The following is a 24,137-nucleotide window of genomic DNA, read 5'->3' as shown; positions in this document are numbered from 1 at the left end:
CCTCTGGAGTCTGGGGACCAAACAGCTGAGGAGTTTGAAGATGCCTTAATACAACTAAGGCAAACCTACTCAGCAGTGTTCAGAATGGTGACTGCTCTTAAGCAAAAATTACCGTTATATTTTATTTGTAATTACATATTTACACATACATGTGTATGAATGGTTTTCCATGGTTTTGGGGACATACTGTTTCAGAAACCTGGCACTGTTTTGGAACACACTGAATACTAAATGCCATGAAAATGGAAACTAATACCCTTCTTACTATTAAGAGGTGTGAAGAAACAGAATCCCACAGAACTGCTAAAACTTGGATTGTAGAAATAGATAACCAGTAACCTTGAAGCTTTTCCCCTTTTTCTCTTTGGGTAAGTGTAGGTATTTAGTCCTTAAAAGACAGCTTCTGTTGGTACATTAGTAACCCTAAATGAGAGAATTGCAAAATCCCTCTCTCAAGGGGTAGCGGGACTATCTGCTCTATTTCTACTACTGAAAAGAATTTTATACAGGGTAAGTAGTTAATGCTTTTTATAAAAGTTGAAATTTATTGCAAGTGACAATACGATGATAGCCTCAGTTCTGAGAGCATTTGAATGGACGGTGCTTCTGTAACACAGCTTTATCTTGCGCTTGTTTAGCCTCACATGAGCAAGAAATGTGTTGGCAGCCTGTTAGAGAATGTAGATGAACTTGTGACTTAAATAAACTGCAGTTTGCTTTGTGCATGTATTTATATATTCTAAGCATAAACATTGTACAGCTGAAAGATGAACACAGCTCTGAAAATATTTTTACTGTATGGAAATAGAAATAAGCAAACCTATTAAATTCAGTCTGGTTTCTGTGTGCCTAAATGTATTTTGCTCAGATCTGGTTTAGCATTTTGGGGTTTGTGGTGGGTTTGTTTTTCCCCCCTAATGGTCTACATGCCGTGAGGCATACATATTGCATGGAAGAAGGGATACTATAAAAACACACTGAGACCCAGAATGCTTCAAAAAATAAAAAGAGAATGCCCCCAAAAGCCAGATTTTATTCATTGCTGTCAAGGTAGCATAGGCTGCACATCCTCTTTGCTAGTTCTGGTCCCACAAGTAGCCCTAAAAACTTTGCTGAAGAAAATACAAGCTAGCTATCATTTGTTTCTTGCTAATCACGATATTAATAACCATATACTATAACTTTATCTCATGTTATCTCCAGTTGTGTATTTATTTTCTGCAGTATTTTATTTACATACCCTTTTTCTGCAGCTACCAAATACAAGAAGATATTACAGCTGTATCAGATGTTTCAGCCAACTTTAACAAAAGTGAATGAGGTTTTAAGAGACTGCCTAGAAACTTTTTCCATCTAAGTGTGTAGCTTTCCTTAATGTAGAGTAGATCGGTCATACTGTTTGGATGCGTTTGTTACAATAGTATTGTTCATATTTGGAGCAGCAGGTTAAGAATTACTTATGTGGAAGGCCTGTGCGAATTGTGGCTATTGGATTTTTGATAAATTAAAGAAGTTAAAATATTTTGAGAAATCTTACTGAAGTTTCAAATACCAGATGAGAAATGCCAATTGTGAGGTAACTTTCTGTGAAAATGACCTTTATGTGAAAATCGGATGACTAACAAGCTAAATAAAACTGCTTGTTATTCTGAAGTTCTCGTGTAAAGAGCCAACTGCAGACGTGCTTTCTTACACTTGTCTCAGAGCTGTGCTCCCATCAGCTATTTTCTTTTGAATGACAGTGAAATGGGGATGCTGAAGGAGCTATTTGCTTGGGAACAAGTAGAAGCTCAGGATAAACAGTTAGGACCCCTGTTTTTGTTTTTTTTTGTATCTTTTTCACTCTTAATATTTTCCTTGAAATATGTTGTTCCTGGTGGCAATTATGACTTTTGCTGTAACATTGCTGGTTAAGAAGCTCTGTTCCTTGATGAGGCTACATGTCTGTTTTTAGAAGGTATTGAAGTGGTTCCAAAAAGAAAACTTGTTCCTAAAACCTGAGTGTATCCCTCACAGGAATTTTATTTATCCTTTTGGGTTACTTGGCTAATTTTGTGTGAGTCTTTGAGATTCCTCCAGTGGATGCTCCATAGCTTAAAGCAATGGGGTTTGATTTTTCAGACCCTAAATGTTGGCAAGATGTCCAGGTCTGAGCATTGCTGCCTGGTTACTGAAGTCGTCTAAGACCCACTGCTAGGCAGTTTGTGGGCATCTCCTGGTTTTGAAATGGGGGCATTCCAGGTTTGACAAAAGAAGCAATAGGATATTTTACCTAAAATAACATAAGGACAACCTGGAAGCCAAAAGGAACACACTCCTCATGGGGACTTGGATGGGTATGAGTAGGGGATGGGATGTTGGCAGAAAAACCTGTGTACTTCTGAGGAGTTCCTTTTACAGCTTGTAGCAGAGAATGATGAGGCTGTTAGTGCTTTATAGCTGTCACTTCTCTGGGCAGTCAGGTTGGCAGCGAGGGACTGACAGCTTCAAGCAAAGTGGTTTTGTCCCTTTCATCAATAGAGTTCCTTCTTGCTTTTCAAATATGGGAGAAATATGTTGACAAGGTACTATAAAGGAAAGCCTTTATGTTATCACAGATCACTGATCAGATAGTGCATAGGACCTTGAACTATCAATGCAAACAAAGGTATGGACTCTGCTTGAAATAATCTTGATGAGCCAACAGAAGTGGTAAATCAATATGCCTTAACAATCCATGTTAAAGTACCAGGAAGGAACACAACCTTTTCTTGCAAGCTGTAGGTATAATTGCTTTGCTTCATAAGTTAGTATAAAAACCTGAGTGCCACTTTACTTTTAGGTGGTTAATTTATTGTTCATGTGTAGTTCAGATACTCTTTGGTCTTTAAGGCTTACTTGGATGTCATTAAATATCTGAAAAAAAAATAAATTCTTCCTTATATTACTAGTGGTGTTAGGTATTTGTGGGGAAGCGAGTAACTAAGGTTGCTACTTGCTGTCATGTTCTTTGTTCTTCAGTAAATGTGTAATTCTAAAAGTGTTTCAGCTGCATATTGATAAAATGTATCAATTGGTGATCTCTACATCAGCGACTGCCGTGCATAACATCCTGTTGAAGGGTCTTCACTTAGTAGGTGAGCACTGGGTAGACTCATGTTCCAAATCTTAATCAATTAGGTTTCGGTTTTTCTTTTCTGTACTGTCACTTGTGTTTTGTCATACGCTTATCGTCAGTAGCCAGAGGGAACAGAAGAATGTGTGTGTTAAGGAAAGGACTTGTGAAAGTTGAGATGCTGTTCTTCTACAGTTTTAAGTAAAGCTGTTGCTTTCACAGCTGCTTTGAAAGAACATTCTCAGTTGTAGGAAGCATTGGAGAGTGTTGCCTGGCTGTTGGGTTAAACATCCCTTTTTTCCTAGCAGAGTTTACAGCCTGATTTAGGAAGAGAGAAAAAGCACCTGAAATCACCACTCGTTTTCTTAGGTGTTGCTTTTTGGGGGCGATGGAGAGTTGGTTTTTTGGGTGTGTTGTGTCTGTTTGTTTTCATACACTTGTTGATTAGGGAGTTAGGAAAAGTCAACCAGTAGCAGTGGGTTTCAGAAACACTGCTAAGAGGTTTAGAAATGCTTTGTGACTGTTTCATGCTATTTGTATGAATGTCACGTATTTGTGATCTGAACCTTTACCTCTTCTCTTTCAGCAGTAAGAGCAGCAGCAAGGAAGCCAGTGGGATTCTCTATTTTGGGGGTGTTGCAGAGGGAGGGACAAAAACATAAATGCCTTGCCAGACTGTTTGGGTTTTACATTGTCCTTGCTATGGAGAGATCAGTTCCTGGACAGGTTTTTCCAGGTTGTTTTCTCTGAAGCCAAGCTCTGTGATGCACAATTAGGGACGCCGGCAGCTCTAGTTTCCATCGTGATGTTGTACAGATAGCATGGCAAACTGTGGCAGCGTGTGTTGATGTGCAGAGAATTAAGGTGCTGGTAGTGTTGAACTTCTCTTAGAGGAGCAATTGAGAAAATAATTATAATCTGCTGGTAGATAGTGAGCACTTAGTATATGATAAAACTACTTTTGCCATAGCTGAACAGAGTAACAAAAATAGGCACCTCACAACTACGATGAGTAGGTGGTTTTGCAGAATTTAAAAGATGGAGGGGAGAAATGGCCTTTGTTTCAACTAGAGCAATTCCAGTTCTGTAGAGATGAACTGCATTCTTCTCTTTGTAGAAAAAATTATAAGATAATTGCATTTATCTACTATTTTTAATCTAATGAGATTTTGCTGCATTGACAAATGCAGCCTGAAACAAATCCTGTGTGGTAATGAATCTTGCTACTTGTTCCTGTTTAAAAAAAAATAAATCTATTTAGACACATTTTTAACTAAAGGACTAACACAAATCCATTTATAGTCTGTTCTATATATAGGTTACCATAACTAGGAATCTAAGCCAGAGATGTATTTCTCAGTTCTCTGAAATTTCAGGCATTATTTAGTGGATATTACAGTAGCTTTGTAGACTTTTTTTTTTTTTTAATATAAACCTGTTCTGATTTAAATACTCATTTACATCCCAGAAAATGTAATGAAGCTATCCATTGAGCAGAATTTTTTATACGACTCTAAATTACATTATACCTTACAAAATCAAATGCTGTAGTGCCATTCTGTTTTCAGTCTTATCCCCTAGACTGACAAGATTACCTGATCTATGTGGACAAACCACACTAATATCTGTAGGAACCTTACGAGCAATAAAATTCAGTATTGCTGCAAACATGGCTTAGTCTTAATTCTGACAACTGATTAAGCAAGTGCTGTCATGATCATTAGAGTCTGTGGATCTCGTCATTAAAAAAAAAAGCCTAAATTTCTACTAGTACCTATCTGATCAGAGACTTATCAAGTTACTCAGTAGGAGCTGGCTTGAATTATTTCCCAGTAACCATCAGTCTCTAGTTTGCCTTTTGCCTGCGTTGTAAGTAGACTTGGATGGAACTTAAAATAAGCATTTTTGAGGTATTTGTTCAGTGTCACACTGGTAGTTCTGAAGTTTCTCAGTATCTGTTGTGTTTTTTTGCAGATGATACAGCTCTAGATGAAAGGATTAGTCTTCACAACTCCCTTTACAGTATCTGAATAGTGAAAGCACAATGGACACTTTTTAGAATTTTACAGGAATCAAAAATCATCTAGGAACAAAACGTTGGACTTAGAGGAATAACAGACTCCAGAGAGCCCAGTATTGGTCACTGAAACGGAATTTGGCCATACAGCTTGGGAATGAATACCATTGAGACAGCAAAGCTTGAAGAGCATATGGAGGTTCAAAACAATGACACTTCTAGTGGCTACTCACGACCTACTCTCTCAGTCAGTGAAGAGAACAAAAATGGCACTAGCAAACCAAAGGGCTTGTCTAATGGCTTGCGAAAAACAGCAAAGAAATATCCGGATTACATCCAGATTGCCATGCCTGCTGAGGCTAGGAACAAATTCCCTCTGGAGTGGTGGAAAACAGGCATCGCCTTTGTCTATGCTCTCTTCAACTTGATTCTAACGACTGTCATGATCACTGTGGTCCATGAGAGAGTACCTCCAAAGGAGCTGAGCCCTCCCTTGCCTGACAAATTTTTTGATTACATTGATCGTGTGAAATGGGCTTTTTCTGTATCAGAAATAAATGGAATGATACTAGTTGGATTATGGATATTCCAGTGGTTGTTTCTTAGATACAAGTAAGTAGCCCTTTTTTTCTTCTTTTTCTCTGCAGGATGTTTTCAGAATGTTGGTTTCCCTCATTTACTCTGGGTAGCAGAAATCTTATGGTAGCATCTGTAGCATTATTGTAGAGTAGGGATTGAAGGAAAATGAAAAAGGGATTACTTTAGAAAATGTTCCAGTGTCCATGCTGGGTATGGAAACACAGGTTTATCCTGGTTATTGAATAATGCTTTTAAATCCGAATTTCTAACACCTGTGTTGTACTAGTCAAACTTATTTTGGGATTGGGCTTTTCAAAGTGTGTTTACTGACTTGGCAGTATTTAAACAGAGGAAATAATGATGATGATGATGTAAAAAATTGCATCCAAATTTGAGAAGAAACCCAGTGTCCTCTACATCTAGACTACAAGCTTTTTCCTTTGTCTTCATTTGCTTAAACTAGACATATTTAAGTCAAGTACATGTTTATAATATGGGACTAAAATAAGAAGGTCACTGAATCAAGGAAAGCTATGCCCAACTGCACACCTAAGAGTAAGGGCATGTTAAACTGATTAGATAGCTTTGGTGTGAGCTTTGTGGTAGTTACGTACTATTATGAATTAGCAAGACTGAAACCTGAAGAAAGACTTACTAGTATTTGATTTGGCGTAATGTGTTGTGAAGAGCAGGGGTTGGAGCTGCTCTTCAATTCTAAGGATTTAGTGTTATATAATAGTAAAGCTAGAGCTCCATAACTGTTGTATGTATATCCTGCACGTGAACTTTGTACTCAGTTTTATCCCCCACTTCTCTTTCAGATCAATAGTGGGACGCAGGTTCTTTTTTATAATGGGAACTTTGTATCTGTACCGCTGTATTACTATGTACGTTACCACCTTACCTGTGCCTGGAATGCATTTTCAGTGTGCGCCAAAGGTAAGAGGCTTTGCTCCCTAATTCTTGCCTTGGTCTCTGTGTGAGTCTTTACAGCTCATTAGAGCAAATAGAACATAACATTCTAGTTGTTATTAAATACTGCAAGTTTCTTTCAGCTGACGTCTTCAGAAATGTAGTTATAAACCAAAAGTTGTTTGATACAGAAAGAGCCTCAAACCGTTGCTGCAGTTAAGATGCTTTAAAGGAGAGTACCTATGTTGAAATAGTGCTGCTACCAAACTAGTAAACTCGCTTCTCAGGCTTAAGCTAATCACTCTAATGCTGCAGCAATAATTTTTTTTTACATGGTGGGATACCAAAGGTTAATATTGTAATTCCTGGTCTCATACACAAGCTTGTGTTGCAGTATCCCTTTAAAAACCCCACAGTGTTATCACGTGCTTTGTCCTGTTTCTCACACTACTTTGTCAGGAGGTGTCACTGTACCTTAAGTCAGCTGCCTATCCCTGCTTCCAACCTGCAAAATGCATATAAATGTGGCTAACACAAGTTCAGCTGTTTCAAATGAGCTTATACATATAGAAACATGTAGATGCTAATATTTCTACAAGTGTAGTTAGGTGGTGACACAAAGGAATTCTGTTCTTGCCATAAAAAGTTGTAGACATATAATTGCCTTGGAATAACCTGGATTGTGTTGGCTGTTCTGAAAGAGCAGTGCGCTTGAGAGAGTAAGAAACTGTATGGTTGTGTGCTGAGAAGGTAAGCATTTTGAAACCTAAAAAATATTGCTAATTTGTTTTGGGAGACAAATTTGTCACTACTTATGTAGCATCTTGTTGGTCGTGAGGTACAGCATCATGTCTGTTTGGTTTTATTCCTTCACATTGGGACAGCTTAGGAACATAGTGGATGAATTACTTTCCTTACGAATCAATATCTACTTGAAAAAGCTTTATTTATATACCACCATTGTAAAGACTCAAACATTTTCTTCTAGTAGGTTGGAGAATGACTTTGTGTATAGTAGACCATAGTGAGGAATGGGAAGAGATGAGCAAAGGGAAACTTAAATGTTTCTGAAAGTGCATTTGCTAGCATTAGAACACTATGAATTATTTGAACTCTAGAAAAACTTGATACCTCTTCTGGATTTTGTTGTTGTTCCATGTTTTCCATGTTCCATGTTGTTCCAATTTTTATTATTACGGAAAACACAGTTATCTCTCTATCTTGTGGCTGGTTGGGTGTTGGTGTGGCTGGTTGGGTGTTGGTGTGGCTGGTTGGGTGTTGGTGTGGCTGGTTGGGTGTTGTTTTCCAGAGTTAATCTGTGAACAGCTAGGTGGAACTGAGTGTTTGCCTAAATATTTATGAGAAATCAAAAGCTGATCCTAATGCATGTTTAAAAAAAAACCCCAAAACTCTAAATCTGAGTAAGTGCTGACTGAGTTTCTAAACAAATCTGAAATGGAGTTTGAGGTTTTTGTTTTGTAGGAACATTGCTCAGTTCTGAATAGAATGACAGAAATGGTACACAAGGTTGTGCTATGTTAGAACTGGCTTAAAATGTATTTTATCCATTCTATTAATGGCTATCATGAGATACCTGACCTTACAAATTTTTAATGTTTACCTTTATATTCTGCATCTCATTCTTATACAATGCATATATTAAATAGTCTGGGGAGGCACAGACAGAATGCTAGTGTTTGCAAGCTGATCTTTAACACCCGTCAACTTTGATATGTATGCTGATTTGTTTAAGAATATGTGAAAGAAAGCCAAAGAAAATGAGGATAATATGTGTCATTTTCTCTGTGTCGCTGTGACTCCACATATGTTTGGGCAAGAAGTTTACTCAAATCACTTCTGGTGTATCTTTAAACATACTTTTTTATACTTTTTTCCTGGTGTTCTAGTTGAACGGAGATTCTCAGGCAAAGGTTCAGAGGATCCTGCGGCTGATTTCTGGTGGTGGTCTGTCCATAACTGGATCACACATCCTGTGCGGAGACTTCCTGTTTAGTGGTCACACTGTGATATTAACGCTGACCTACCTGTTCATCAAAGAGTGTAAGTGATGGTATTTCAAGGCACTTCTCTTGTTCCAATCTGTTGTATTGGGAAAGCACATGATAAAGTACATTTAGAACCAAAAGTCACTGGCCAGCTGTATATACACTGTACATGTACACGTTCGACATACAAATCAAAGTCATGATTGCTGAGCTAAAATGGAACGTGGGGGTAGTAGAAGTAGTGTGGGCTTTAATTAAGGGCTTAATTGTCTAGATGTGTCACTTCTGCCCTTATAGAAAGTGTTTACTGGTTGATTGAAGCAAGCTAGCTTTTCATTATTAGTTGACAGGTTATTCAAATTTTGGGTAAAACATACTGTAGCTAATAATGCAGATTACGTCTATGCAGGTTGGCTGATATACCTTAGATTTTAAGGAGTTTTTGTGGCTTGAGCACAGGGCCATTGCACACTTCTACTACAGCCAGAACCAACGTCATTTTTTTTGTGTGCTGTACGTTTGTTACTCCAAATAATGGAAAGTTGATTCATGTTCCTTGGATGTCTTCTGCTACTTATGCCTCTGGAAGTTGATAAGAATTTGGCAAGCACACGGAAGATATAGGTGGGGTTATTGTTTCCCCTTTGCTTGACATTGTTATGGGGCATGTGGGGGAAAAAAATATCTATCCGTACTGCATACACAGCATTGATTGAAGCTCTGGAGAACTCAGCACCAACTTCTAAATCTGAAATATGGTAAGCAATACTCTACCCTGGGAACTTGGCTGCTCATGAATGCATGGTAGGGAGTTCCCTTTTCCAATTCACATGTTTGGAATTGGAACCTTCTCTCCTGTTGTGTCCCAAACTATGCAAATGCTAGCTTGGCTCATGGGAATGTGTAATTCTCACTGAAACAAAAATAAGACTAGCCAGAATCAGTTGAATGCCTTCCTTTTATTAAAATGTTGAGGGAAGGAAGTGTTGCAGTGCTACATGCTGCCTTAAACAAAAAGCACAATATAAAAATGCCTCTCTAATACTGCAAAGTTCAAATCTGTGGATGCGAAACATTCTTCTTCCAACAGTGATTTGAGGTGCTGATTATAGTCTGCTGATTCTTAGGCCGAGGTTATTCCTGTAAAGTGAACATTACTGGGGGGAAAAGCATGTGTAACTCATCAAAATTACCAGAGCAATATTAGGAAAATAGCCTAGTAATAGACTTGGGTTTTGCCTTAATGCCGGTCACATACTCTTTAATATTTTTAGTAGCAGGAAAAATACAGATAATCCAATATTTTCAGGGCTAGTATAACTCATGTGCTTTTATTATAAGGGGCTGGAGGAATTGTATCACACAAGCTCTTGTAATAAGCCCTTTGACTGCTGCCGAATTGTTAGGCATCTATTTCAGTGGCATTGTGCTCTATAAATGAGAAATGCATAGCTTTCATTTTTCTGCCTCCCATACAATTAGCAAAATGTTATCTGAGCAAGGCCTTAAGCCCTGTAATTGTTCTGAATTAGAGGTTGCTTATGGCATCCTTTTCTGCTCTTGGGATATGACATGTCTTCAGTACAAGATGCATTCTGAGGTTTTTATTATTTCTGGCTTAGTGGATTTTTTCTTTTTCCTCTGCTCTTCCTTTCCTCCTTTGCCATTTCTTCATTTATTCCCCCACGCTCCACTTTTTTATGCCCAGAATAGTTATTTACATTTTTAGCCTTGGTATGTCTTTCTTGCTTGGGGCTGTTTTCATCCGCTTCTTGAGATGACTTGGCTTCTTACCATTTTTATATTTTTTTTTCAATCAGTACACACAGATTATACAGATTTATCCGCAATGTTTTGCAGAGAGCTGAGAGAACTCACTGTTTTGACACTTGCATGAAAATCTAAGTCCTCTTACAGGAGCTATAACACCCAGGCTTCTCAAACCGCTATGGGCAGGCTTGTTGAGATCAGTAACTTTTCTGCCAGTATTGTGTGAAAGCAAAGGCTGACCATTGCCCCACGAGGCAAGGGCTGCCAAAACCTCCCACTGTGACTAAAATGAAGCCCGTTGGCCTGTCAGGAGTTATGAATGGTCATTGTGACACCCAAGGCATTTTCCAACTGGGAGAGAAGGGCAGGGGAACTTTGCCACTGAAGTGGCTTAAACACATTTTGAAGAAGAGCTTCACTGCCTTTTGTTAATCTTTAATGAAAGGGTATAAATTCACATACTGTACTTCCCTGTACAGTGAACTCTGTTTCACAGAACAGAGGTTTCATGCGAAGTAGTTAAAACCTAGGAATTAAGATAAGAGTGTCTTTTCATGTTTATTCTCTGGTCTCTGCTTAGGTTATGCTTTACTTGAGTGTAACTTGACTTGAGCAGAGATTTGATACATGCAAGTGAAATAAAGTGTATGTCTTGCCTCAATTCTCTCTTCCCCGTACATGCCATGCCCTGTAAGTGATTTATCTGAACAGCTAACAATTTGACTAGAAAATGGGTGATGGTGCTGTCTACCTCTAGCTGCTCATTTTGGATTTATTTTACAAAGAAAGAACACCTCTGTGAGTTTGCAAAATTCTTTAGTCTTATTTTCTGTGTCAAAACATGGGTTTTGTACCACAGTAGTATAAACGAGTTATTTTTTAAAATACAGTAGCCTTAATTAAATAATCTTTTTCATCTTTTCCCCTTCCCTTTGTGGATCTTATAATAACGTACGTGGCTTTTTTGTGTGTTTTTTTCCCATTGCTTCCCTATTTCACAGATTCACCGCGTCATTTCTGGTGGTATCACTTAATCTGCTGGCTAATGAGCGCTGCTGGCATCATTTGTATCCTCGTTGCTCATGAACACTATACCGTAGACGTCATCATTGCTTACTACATCACCACACGGCTTTTCTGGTGGTACCACTCCATGGCTAATGAAAAGGTGAGTGGCAGACACCTTCACAATCCATGTATGGCCTACATTTGTTAATGCTGCTCAAAAGTCAAAATTGGTTTTTAATTTCGTAATAAAAGTAGAGGTTCCCTATTGAAATTTAAACTAGTTGGGCAAGGAGTTTCACTTTACTGTGGTTTATGTAAATAGTCAATGCATTTGGAAGTTACTTTTTGATCTGCACCTATTATTAAGTTATTTTTAAAAATAATATTTTTTATAAAGTTATTTTAAAAATTCCTGATATTTTGGCTTAAAAACATTTTTTGAACTTCAAGGCTTTATTGCTGTAGTGGATGTATAGTCTAGCCCTTGTTTGTCTAAGCTTATGAATAAAGAGTAGTTTAGTAATAAAATTTCTGACCAAACTGAATTCGCTAGATCATGCTAAAATTCTAGTGACAGTTCTTCTGTAGATGTCACTAAAATTAGGTGTTTTCAGAAGGCATCTGCTGCACTTTCAAATAGGAGCACAGCTCTCCAGCCATTCTAATCTAGTTTTCAGCTATTAGTTATCAATGGAAACATGACATGCCCGAAAGGACTTGAGTGCTTCATCTCCCTGAATTTTGTACGGCAACAAGGCATCCCTTTGTGTTAAAGATACGCAGTTTAATATACCTTTGAACTATAATTATGCTATTTCAAGACTCATGGTTTTTTTTCTAGTCTAAATGCACCACAGCTTTGCAGAAATGCATGCAAATATATTGCATTTTTGTAGTTGTCTTGACACAACGTAATTGATGATAATGCTTTAAACTGATTGTCTGTTTCCTTTTCCTCTTTACCTGCTTGTGCCAATACAGACTCTAAAGGTCTCTTCGCAGACAAACTTTCTCTCTCGAGCATGGTGGTTTCCAATATTTTATTTCTTTGAGAAGAATGTGCAAGGCTCTGTTCCTTGCAGCTTTTCCTGGCCGATATCTTGGCCTCCCAGCTGCTTCAAATCTTCGTGCAAAAAGTATTCACGGGTTCAGAAGACGGGAGAGGACAATGAAAAATCTACCTGAAGATGGAAAAGCATCTGCTCTGTTTTTTTTACCAAAACATTAATGCTGTAACCAAAGCTCTTAAGAGGACTACACTGTAACTGAAGAAGTGGACCAAGCTTCTGTGCAATTGATTGGAAAGACAATTGTAGACTCATATTGCCATTTCGTATGTTTTCCTATCATCAGGCTGTACAGACCTATTCTACTCTTCAGTGCTAAGAGAATGCGCCACTTATGGGATTTTTTTATTAAAGAAAAATGGAGCAGGACTTTGCTTTACTAATGAGATAGAGGTGCCAAAGACCACACTAACACTTTTGTTACTAACTATCTCTCATCCACAGAAGCACCCAAAAAAATCTCATCTTCAGAGTTCTGGAGTGCATAAGGGCAAAAATATGCTAAAATGTAAAGGCACAATATCAGCATATTGAGGTATATAAAAAAAACCAAACAACACAGTTGCGGGAAGTGGTTTGTTGCATTATTCTTGCTAATGAAGGTAAGGCCTTTGCGTGACTGATACAGCTGGAAGCGAGTCTGACTTTTTTACACTCTGTGGGTATGACTATCTTAGGACCCTAAAATATTACTTGCCACCGTTATCTGCCGTATATTCTGCTATATAAAAATTTTTACATTTTTATTAGTAATTTTATATTTAAACTTGTGCTACCTGATGACCTTGCAAATTAGGAACGGCTGCTAACATCAGAGCTCAAGGAACCTAAAGTTTTATTTTTAAAAAAGGACACAGTTTCAAAGTCTAAATCTTTAATTCCAGTTTGGCCTTGTGTATATAGCTATACAGTGCCTATTAGTGTATGTACATGCATATACACAGGAAAGCACACACTGCTGTGTAGTTCAACACGTACTAAACAAAGCTACTTACTGGGAAGAGTGATCATATAGTTCTTAATTCAGGCAAAAGTCCTACAGATCCCACCTGCTTGAGGAATGCAAGGCCATGTCTTTAAAGTAAACTTTTTAATTTTAGGAGCTATCTCTTGCTGAAGCTACGTAGCAAGTTTGCTTGGGAGCCATAGTTCTGCATTGAATTTCTTTTTTACCTGTTGGCACTAATTTCTATGAGTGACTTTAAAAACCAAACAAGTGCCAAGGTGGACACCTACAACAGTAGCATTTCTTCAGTTACTACCTAAACCCATTTCATGTTAAATAACACTGTGGTGGAACTTACATAGATTCCTTTTTTCCAGGCTTTCAGTCCAACTAAAACAGCCAGTTAAGCAAGTTGGCTGATAATGTGGGAAATTACCATGGCTTAAACAAGTAACCTGGTTCTCGTTCTTTTTGTTGTTTTGTGTTGTTGAGAAAGTAGAAAATTAGCATACCATGTTTAACCATTTGTGTTCTGTATTAATTTCTGCAGTTCATCTTATTTTCAAATCTTCGGTAAAACCTGATAGCAAAGATAAAGCTGCGTTAAGTGTTGAAGCGATACTAATATGAAGGAAATGCTGCTTATTTTAAGAATGTCTTGAACTGAGTGACAAGCGTGAAAACAGTTTAAATAATGACAACTTGTTTTTAAAAAGTGCAGTTATAAAAGTTATAAAATGCAAGTATTTTTTTTTGAGTTAAGGGGATCAATTGCTGAGTTGTACATGAGAATATTATTGATGTGCATTTCAAATATTTTTGTGCGTTATCAAAGTAATACAATAAACAACGTTCCTTACAATATGGCCTTGGTAAAACTTAGTGAAGAAAGAAATTCAGCTGATGTTTGGTTTTGTTATTTAAAATAAGCTTCTTAAAATCTTACAGTATGGCCCTGGAAGTTGTGTGTGTCTGAGCATACCTATGTTTTCATTTGCTTGCTCCTGGAAGACCATGCGTAGCTAAAAAGCCAGTATCAAAACTTCTATATGAAAGTCCTTTTCCTGTATCATATAAATGAATCTGTTCAATGTTAGGCTGTAAATCTCCCGAAATACTTGTTACATCAGTACTACTTCATAGAGCGTATTGTTTTTTGAAGCTGAATTCTAAGCTTTGCGATATCTTAAATATGGTCAGCGTAAGCCACTTGTAGCAATAATATCTTTCAGAAATCACGAATGAATTTAATTAGTGGTAACCATGCCTTGAAAATAACACCATGATGAGCGTTCCAGTAAGGAGCTTCAATAGTGGTTTTCAGCTGGTGGCTGAATAATAAGTACTTATATAGTCTAGATAGCTAATTGCATAACCACCACCATTTTTCTAACATATCTGCAAAGTAGAACTTCTTCACACAGGATGATGGGGTGTTTTTTACTCTTATTCCTATTTCTGGGAAAAAAAAAAGATGAAAGTGATGAAATAGAACCAAGTAAAGATTCTACTTTTGTTAGACAGTGTGAGCTTTCATCCTCCTGCTGAATTAGATTGAGACTTCTATTATAATACAAAAGGAAAGTTTAAATAGCAGCCCTAGCTCAAAATACTTGATTCCTGTTCTGGCTTGGCCCCACCTTAACTGCTTAAATGGTCTCCATTGTATCAAAGTGCTGAAAAGGGTTTGTGTGTGTTTAACTAGCAGAAAACCCCACTTCTCTGTTCTCTCTGTACCTTTAAATTGCTTTTGCAAACTTGGGTGGTATAGATGTATTTGAGGACTTTAGGCCTATATGTAAGGTGATGAAATGGGTTAAGTAATGGTATATTTTAGTGCTTACTGCTCTTTATCCAATACCAACCACAGCTGGGATATAAAAAATATTAATTTTAAGAACTTAGTGATCATTGTATAAAAAACACTATAAAGCTGAAAACATGGTTTCATCCTAAGAGTAAAAAGGATTGCAGTAGGTAGAAAGAAGAGGAGAAACTTAGACTCCACTTAATGTACCAGCCACTTGATAGCAGGCTTGTTTGGGCCACATATGCATGTCACTGCAATTTTTTTTCCCCGAAGTTAAAATAATAATCTTGTTTACAAATGTCACGAGCTGCACCTGTACTGTGCCTAGAAATAAAATGCTCCTTCTCTCCACTGAAGAGCATTTATATGCTGAACTTCCCAGATATTTTTTCTTTTAGAAAGGCACTATTGGATACCTGGTGTATCAGTTTTACCTAGATGTTATTGGGTGCTTTGCATTTATGAAACAAGCTTTCTAAAATGCCTAACCCCAATTTAAACCTGGATTTAAAAGGTTAACTCGAGCAGTAAAAGAATTATGCTGTTCTGTGGTCATGCTATATACGCTTATTTGCAATGCCAGAAATGATTAACATATACTTGAAACCATTGTAAACTGACTTTTACAGTATATGCTTAGCACTCCCATGTGGATGAAAATGGTACTAAATGTTAATCATTCTTCATTGCTGTTTGCTTGGAAGGATAGTTGCAGGTGGGGAACAGCAGAAAGAGCTGTGCTAAACATTACTGTAATCTCTAGCACTGGATTTGCTTCCCTCCTTAAAAAAAAAGGCGGGGGGGGGTGGAGAAAAGGAATTGGGGAAAACAATAAGACTGTATTTATATGTTAAGATACACTACCTTCATGTAATAGAGAAATAAAGCTCAGTGACAGAGACAGAACTGGGAAGCATTTTGAGAGATGAGAGAGAATTCTCTTAATTAGATTATTACAAATCCACTTATCTGTATCTTAAATCAGAATCAGTTCAAACTCTGGCTTTCTCCCATCGTTAGTATCTGGCTGGACAATTCAGCCTAAGTTGTTTGGTTCTAACGCATTCTTCTTCTTCTCGTTTCATTAGATGTGAAGTATGATTTACAGTTCTAGACACCAGATCCAATAACTTCAGTGCAAGGTGAAGTCCTTCCATTACTTTAAATGAACTTTCGCACAGCTCTTTTTTTTAAAACTTAAACCCAAAACACACACACAAAGAAAACCTATCTTAAACATTCATGGGGTAATTCTGAAAATATGTCCAATCTCTCAGATGCACTGGAACCACTTCTCCTTATTGGCAGGCTTACCAACTCTAAAGCTCTACTGTCATCTTGATGTTTTTACAATATGTATTTTGAACTTTCCTAGAAGTCTTCTCTAGGCACACAGCACTTGAGTGATAATGTAACACTGAACAGTTCTGAATGTCAGTGTTCTATACCAGACAGTGGAAGATCAATGTCCCGAATGCAGTTACTGAAGAAAAGGGGTCTTAAAAAGAAATACTTGTGTTGGATATCATTCAGATGAGAATTGCTGCTTAAGTGCACATAGGAAAAATATCCTAGTGTGCTACTGAAGTAAATTTGCTTGTAAGTCACCCTTCATATGCTACTACGTGATGCTTCCCAGGGTCTTAAAAGAAAAGAAACTGCGAATAAAGACAAAGGGTTTTGTTTTGGTATTTACAAGGGAAAGGAAAGATGAAAACTTTGAAGTAGATGGTGATCACGTATTGCTTTTTACGCAAAATTGAGATACAACTACATCTAATTTCTAAGTAATGTAGAATTATGTGTAGCAGTGCTAAATAAGCAAACAACCCAAACTACCAACCTCTAAGGCAATAGTGCAGTATGAAGCACTTTATTCTACAGCACAGATGTGTGTCTTGTGCTGTGACACAGCACCTCTAACTTACGATATAAAAATAGAATTCAGTGAGAGATCCTTGGAGATTTTAAAATATATAAATATGATTAGCAATTTTTTATAAGCTGTTACTCCAAAGTGTCGCTGATAGTTTCTAAAACAAGGAAGCACTGCAGTGCTTGAAACATACTGAAGCATTTTCCAATTGGCTCAAGTTTCCATGGACTTAACCATTTGTTTAAATCTTATTAACCTAGGAATATCAGGCTAGGTACAGGTAACTTAAATATTGTAGGAAAAAGTTCTGGTTCTAAACTTATCTCTTACTTTGGTAGCTACTCCTTCCTAACAAAACACTTGGAGTGCCTGAGTGATGCTTTAAGATGAAGTAACGATATTGTGCAGTCTCTAGCGTCCATCTATAATACTGGTGGTGAGGATCCCTTCTCTCCTGGTAAAAATAAGTGTTTAAAAACTCAGGAAGATTTAATTTGTTTTCAATGAAAATATTTTGGTTCCTAAGGCCTTGGAGTTTAGCAAACACCAAGAGAAGTTGTGTGGCTGCGTGCCACGGGCCAACCTTCAGCTCAAAGATGCGACCCAGGTAGGCGGAGAGCACAAACCAGCCCTTGCTGGAAGAAGTCGTTTGTCACTTTTTGAATTCCAATTATATTGGCTGCACACTGTATGGTATCCATGCTATAATGGAAAAAATTGCTGTAATATACCATTATATTTAATGTTGATTTTTTTTTTCCAAATGGTTCTGTATTAGTTCCCCTAGATGGAGAGTGTTTTTGTCCTTTACTTGCTGTGTAGTTAGTCATAACTGGGTTTAGTTTGGTAACTATCAATGGGAAGAATGTACATCCATTGTATACAGGGCCTAAGGTGTTTTTGAAGTCTTTACATGTGGGTTTCTTCTAGCAGAAATACTGCTCTTTCAAGCTATGCCTGTATAATATTAATTTCAGCTCTTGTATTTGCCCTCTACATAGTAAGGCCCTTAGGAGGGTTAGCCTTTGTGAAACTGCAAAGACTTATTACCGTAACGTTTCCTTTGTGCCAATTGAAATTAATTTTCACAAAACAACTTTGCTGAAGTGCGTTTGAAGGTGACTCTTCCCTTTGTGTTTGGTGGGCGGTGGTGGGTTTTTGTGTTTATTTTTAATGAAAATAAAAAACTAGTCTGAATTAAAGGCATCTTGAGCAGTTGGGGGCCCACACGGGTACGCGGAGCAGGGGCTCTGCAGCATTTGCAGTGTTGGATGGAGCGCACAGGGGCTTCTCTGGGAAGATAAACCAGGTTGTACCTACGCAGTAGGCTCTGAGTCACCTTTGCTTCTCCGTTTGAGCTCCTTTCTGACTGAGGGCACAGTACTAAAGGTGGCAATAGCTAAAAAGTACAGTGAAGAACACTTACACACCAAAAAACTATGAAAGGGCTGAAAAGGCAGGCTGCTGTAAAACCAGTCACCGGAGAGCTGTGGTATAATTGAGTATATAATCTGGTGTTACTTCAGGCGTGTGAGTTGCATGTAAAATGAGTGGGTCTGTTTTCTTTTTAAATTACTATTGTCATTTATTTAATTAGAGATTACAAGAGTGCTGAGAATATCAAGAGGAAATTTCTCTCCCTGCTTACTTTAACCTCTGCTAGTGAGGCGTTTATATATGGATCTAAATCAATATTGCTAAACTCCAACTCCTCTTCTGAGGAACTTGTTATCAGTGCTTTGTTACTGCTGTAAAAACTGGGTTTGCATTCCACTTTTTTGATAGCTTGTTGCCATTCAGATTGGTGCTTACACTTCAGCCTTAGGCTGCTTTGGGCTGCTGCCTTACTTTATCTGCTTCTATTAACTACCTTTTCTAAATGGCTCAACACAGAAGAGAAGGATTTACTTTTGAGAAGGCTCCAAAGTGGAAGCCAAAAGGTCTTCTTGTCAGACACATCTTTGCACAATTTGAAACTTGAAATTATTTTCAAGTACAAAACCTAACATCCTAGGGCATACTTTAAATCTCAGGAATCAGTTCTTGCTTTTTTAAATGTTTAGTACATTCATTTGTTTGTTTTCCTCACTCAGCAGAACATGTGAGATGTGAAAGAGAAATCCTGGGTGTTTTGTGTGGGTCAGGGCCACACCAAGGAACCCGAAAGAGGAAATAATGGTTTGGCTGTGGTTCTGGTGCTTTCCTTGTGACTTTGGGGAGGACTCTGACTTCTGTACAACCAGTACAGGAGGTCACTTTCCATTGCAACATAGCTTCATCCTCCTTGGGTGACAGCTTTTCTTGCATGATTTCAGCTGAATCGGCAGCTCTGTACATTAATTGGAGCTGTGCACCCAACCTGTGAAAACCCAGGCAAGACGAGCCCTTGGCTGCTGAGGAACCCTAGATGGTAATATAGGAATGCTGGAATGCCTGCATGGTAAGGAGCTCATATATGACTTCTTTTTATAGCTTTAGGGTCCAGTTCTGCAAACACTGTACAGTATAATGCTACAATAACAAATAATACTAAACTACCTTTTGTGCTGTCGTTTCTACTAATGTTTGCAAACTGGGCCTCAATTTTACATAAATTGTTCACAATTAGCAAGAGTTGGCTTTTATGTTGCCAAACTTTTGGGATGACGCTTTCTAGCACATCAGCTATTTTAGTTAAGTGGGTGATAACTCAGCGTTGTGGTTTGCTGTTCACCATGAGACAGAGTTGTGATTTGTAAGATGTTGCAATCGTATATTCACTGTGTTGAAAAGTAAAAAAAGGACAAAAATAACAACAAGTGCACCCCAAACTATTGCACTAGCTGTACTTCAAAAGAAAAGCAATAATGTGAGCATCTTGTAGCTTTTTATCTCCAGAGGTGCTATCTCTCATGAGCACTTGCACTACTGACCATGAATGTGGTAAGAACATGTTAAAGAAATTGTCTTATGTGGTTTACTCAGCACATACAAGTTGACACTTTTTATGGTCAGCCTGTGTACTAACAAATGCAATACGTTGTTGGACTACTTACATGACCACACGCACCTTTAAAAATCAAACTATGTCCATTTATGGTGCTAATGATCTCTGAATTATCAAGAGCTGGTATTCTCTCCTTACCCATGAACATTAATGAAAGCTGTTGTGACACCTTTTCAATAAAGCAACATTCCTCTACATTTGAAGCCTGTTCCAAATGCTTTTTATGTACATATGACCCGTTTCTATTTGTTTTATATAAAAACTGCAAAATATTATAGGAAGTATTTTTAATGCAGGAAAACCTTAGGAGTGTATATGGCTCTAGGCTACATGTGCAAGATCAAATTTTCTTATGATAGCTAATCTTCTGAAACATGGTCTAAAATATAAGAATTGTATTGGCTAGGATTAAGGCTTAGACTAATAGTTAACAAAAAAATCTGGCTTCCATCATTGTGGAAGCCTTGGAGAGAGTGAGGATGAAATGAACAAAACTGCATTAGGAGGCCACGGACTATGCCATGTAGGTTCATCTTTTGCTAGAACTTCTGAAAGATAGACTTGTGAAGGAACACGTGTAACCATATCCAAAGAACAGAAGTGAAACTTGATGTAATTATCAAGGCAACTCATAGCAGGACATGATAAAAACACGTGAATGAGCCTTGAACTAGGATTGTTTAGATTGTGGAACAGCATTTTCCAACTTTGTTTTAAAACTTCACAAGCAACCTTTTCTTAAGATGGAAAGTGTCGTGTGCCTTCTGTTGCAGAAGGTATCGGGGTTTTTTTTCTCCTGTAGTTATGATTTTATGTTGCATATAAGAAAGGACAGTGCATTTCCAGCTCTTGAGAAGAGGCATCTTTGGGCGCTTTCTCTCCACGGAGAACACAGAGCCTTTAGTTCTTGTTAAAGGCTCCTTCTCATCTTGCAGTTGTAAAAGTGCCTGTAACACATTTGGAAATGCTGCCGTAGTCCCCTCTGATGTAAGTGTGATGCTCTTGATTGCTATGGACACAAGAACCTGCAGAGCGGGTGCCGTGTCCAGTACAGCGCCCGGCACCCACTTCTGCTCTGGAATTGTCCCACCCTGAGGTTTTGGTCACTAAAGTGCTTTCTTCCATATGCTGGAGGGAGTTCTCTTGAATCACATCTAGTACTTCAAGAAATAAACAGGCTTCTCTAAGATCTGTTTTACAAAACTTCAGGTCTAGAATATTCCAGGTCTAGAATAACCTCATTAAAAGCAGAAACAACCCCACCATCTGGGATAACAGCAGGACTGGCTGTTGGTTTGGGGGGTTTGTTTTGTTGTGGGTTTTTTTGAGTGAAGATGGACAGCCTAGTGACAATAGTCTGTATTCTGTCTTCTCTCAACGCTTGCTTTAATAGTAGGAAGAGGCAAAAAGAGAACAAGGTCATCCCTAGCAGTTCTCAACCACACTGAAATACAGTTTTTCTATCTTTACATTGCTAGATGCTTCAAAGAAAACAGGTTCTCCTTTTCAATGTACAAAAAAAAAAAGGTGCAATAGTTACATAAATATTAAGAGATAAACCAGCTGCATGTTTAATTGCCCTGCGAAAACAAAACCTTAGCGAGCGTGTGACGTACTGGATTGCGCAGATTTTTAGCATTAGCATCTGCTGTGAGTTACAGAAACGTGTTTGTCAGTGCGCTAGTCCAGCTCAGAACTTTCCAATATTTTCCACGTTCTTATGACAAGGAGAGTGTTGTGGGGTTGTTTTTGTGAATAAAGTGCCTGTGGAAATAAAAATCCCAAAGTTGCCTGCAAGCTTCAAGCATATAAAAGCACAGCCCGTACTTGAAGATAATGGGTGCTAACCCAGCAGCTGTATAGAATAACTGGTCAACAGAAGCCAAGATAAAGCTGAGAAAGGAATATTATATTGCTTTTGAGAGTTTACTGTGTTACTTCATCTTCCAATGTTTCTGCTTGGGCCTTAACCCTATAACTTGGTTTTCTTTAAAGAAAAATAAGTTCATTTGAAATTATATACATATATATATATATATATATGTATATAAAACTCATTTTAATGCCAGACTTCAATCTGGTAGAGATTTTTCTTTTTAATCTGTTAAAAGTACAGTGGCCAAATGCTTCAATGACTCAATTCAGGGCACAACAGTTTGAGGAATGGGTTTTTCTTAAGTGCAGAATTAAATGGGAGTCTTTGTTATTACCACAATATTAGGACTGAGGAGGAATGATTTCCAAGTGTCAAGGTTTAAAGCATTATAGTGCTAAAACTTGTATATGTAGTTATTTGGGGTATGCAAAATATTAGTAAAGTACTTGGTTATATTTTGCTGTTAATTTTATGCTTTAAAAGAGGTTATTTGGTTCCAATTTTAATTAGAAAAACTGACAGATGTTGCAATAATTTCTGTTACGGTAAAGTAGGAACATCTATTTAATGATATTTCATCACAAAGTTTACATTAGATCAGTAAATTTACTTAAAACGATGAAAGTAGCTTTATGGAAATTAATGTGAAATTTAATCTCTGGGCAACTTAGAATTGGCCACGTGCCACTGAACCCAATCTTTAAACTGCATATGGAGGCAAGGAGAGAATTTCTTTATCTCGTGCTACTTTTCAACTAGACTAGAAGAAAGTGAGGCTAGATTACTAGGCTTGCCTATTTTCTTTATAGAAGAATAACATGTTTCAGCTGTACTGAATAGCTTAGCTTTTTATTTTCAGTCTGCACAACTTAAACTTTCCTTGAGACTCAGATTTAAAGTGTCTTTGGTTCAGATACATTTTCACTTGCTCTTTTTCCCCTGTATTTTTCTAATAGATGCATTTTATTGGTGTACATTATTATTTCATTGCAATTTATTGGTGTACCAAAAAAGCTGCATTCTGTTCTGCTAATCTAAATCTCTGATCTTAGTTTTTCTACTTGTCATCCATGGCTAGTAAAATACGCATTTGCTGTTTATATTAGATTAATGAGAGATTGCATCCAGTTGCCTTAATTGCTTGGAGGAAAACTGACCTTGACCATTTGAAGCTTTCTGTATTTCTCAAATTCCTGTAACTTCTGTATAATTGCAATAAAACCTTTTTAATATAGTCCAGCCGCTATTGTAAGAGCCACGTGTCACTATCTTTACTGAGTGTTCAACTATTAAGAAAAACCCCACAAAACCAAAGCACCTTTTTAATGGGTAAGCACTGTTTGTTTGCGTTTTTATTTTTGTGGGGGTCACTTTAAAGGTGTTTTGTCTGCAGCGCTTTTCTCTTTGAGTGAGGAAGTATCAAGAGCCCTTAATAAAATCACTGATGCTGCAGCAAATGGTTTGGAAGACTATGCAGGAGCATTTTCCAACATCTCATTACCTTTGTAGGGAATATATTTTAGGCAGCTGATCAGCTGGAGAAAGTGCACTAAGGTGGATTTCACAAGGGGGGGAAGTTACCCTGAAAGTGGGTTGGGGCTTGTTTGGTGGGTTGTGAATGTTTTTCCTGTTTTGTTGTTGTTTTGGGGTTGTTTGGGTGGGTGGGTTTTGGAGCTGGGGATGTGTGTGGTTGGTTTCTGTTGTTGTGTGGTGCTGTATTTGTGTATGTGTGTGGTTGGGTTTTTTATGGGGAAGGATAAGGACTAAACCATCTTTTCCTCCAAAACTTAGGTCCAGCCCTGAGGCACCTCTCTGTTGTTCCGCATTCACCAAGCAGTTACTAACCCTAGAACTGGGACATAGTTCCAGGTTAGTCCTTGCTTACGAAAACAGAAAATTTTGGTGTGTTGCCTAGAAGTGCCAGCTTCTGTATTTGGGAAGAAGGGTCATCTGTATTTCCTTCTAAGCCTCAATAGTGTTTTGTGTGTGTGCGTGTTGTTTTGCATATGAGGCATTTAGAAGTAGATCCTATGGGGCTATGAAGAGCAGTCACTTTTTAATTAGATGGACATATTACTATATATGCATATGTTTAATTAAATATTTTGAACTTGGCTTAAGTCAGCTTTTGATCCCACTTCCCCCAAAAAGAAAATAAAAAGGTCACCCCATTGCGGGAACTAATTCTCC

General features: G+C 37.8%; 1 protein-coding gene across 3 annotated transcripts in view; it reads left to right on the top strand.

The window, feature by feature from the left end:
• SGMS2 (sphingomyelin synthase 2) overlaps positions 1-23,181 on the top strand; it is a 41,584-nt gene extending 18,403 nt beyond the window's left edge. For all 3 annotated transcript variants that reach the window (XM_065062777.1, XM_065062778.1, XM_005515223.3), the window contains exons 2-6: positions 5,069-5,723; positions 6,512-6,629; positions 8,510-8,663; positions 11,380-11,546; positions 12,368-23,181. In XM_065062777.1, the coding sequence (XP_064918849.1) occupies positions 5,269-5,723; positions 6,512-6,629; positions 8,510-8,663; positions 11,380-11,546; positions 12,368-12,571 (1,098 nt within the window). In that variant the 5' untranslated portion in view covers positions 5,069-5,268 and the 3' untranslated portion in view covers positions 12,572-23,181. The remainder of the gene's footprint in view (positions 1-5,068; positions 5,724-6,511; positions 6,630-8,509; positions 8,664-11,379; positions 11,547-12,367) is intronic.
• Positions 23,182-24,137: the final 956 nt, after the last annotated feature.

Source organism: Columba livia, chromosome 4 (assembly GCF_036013475.1).
Source record: "Columba livia isolate bColLiv1 breed racing homer chromosome 4, bColLiv1.pat.W.v2, whole genome shotgun sequence".
Taxonomy (NCBI): Eukaryota; Metazoa; Chordata; class Aves; order Columbiformes; family Columbidae; genus Columba; species Columba livia.
The sequence above is the reverse complement of the archived record's forward strand: the minus strand, read 5'-3'. Positions and strand labels throughout refer to the sequence as shown.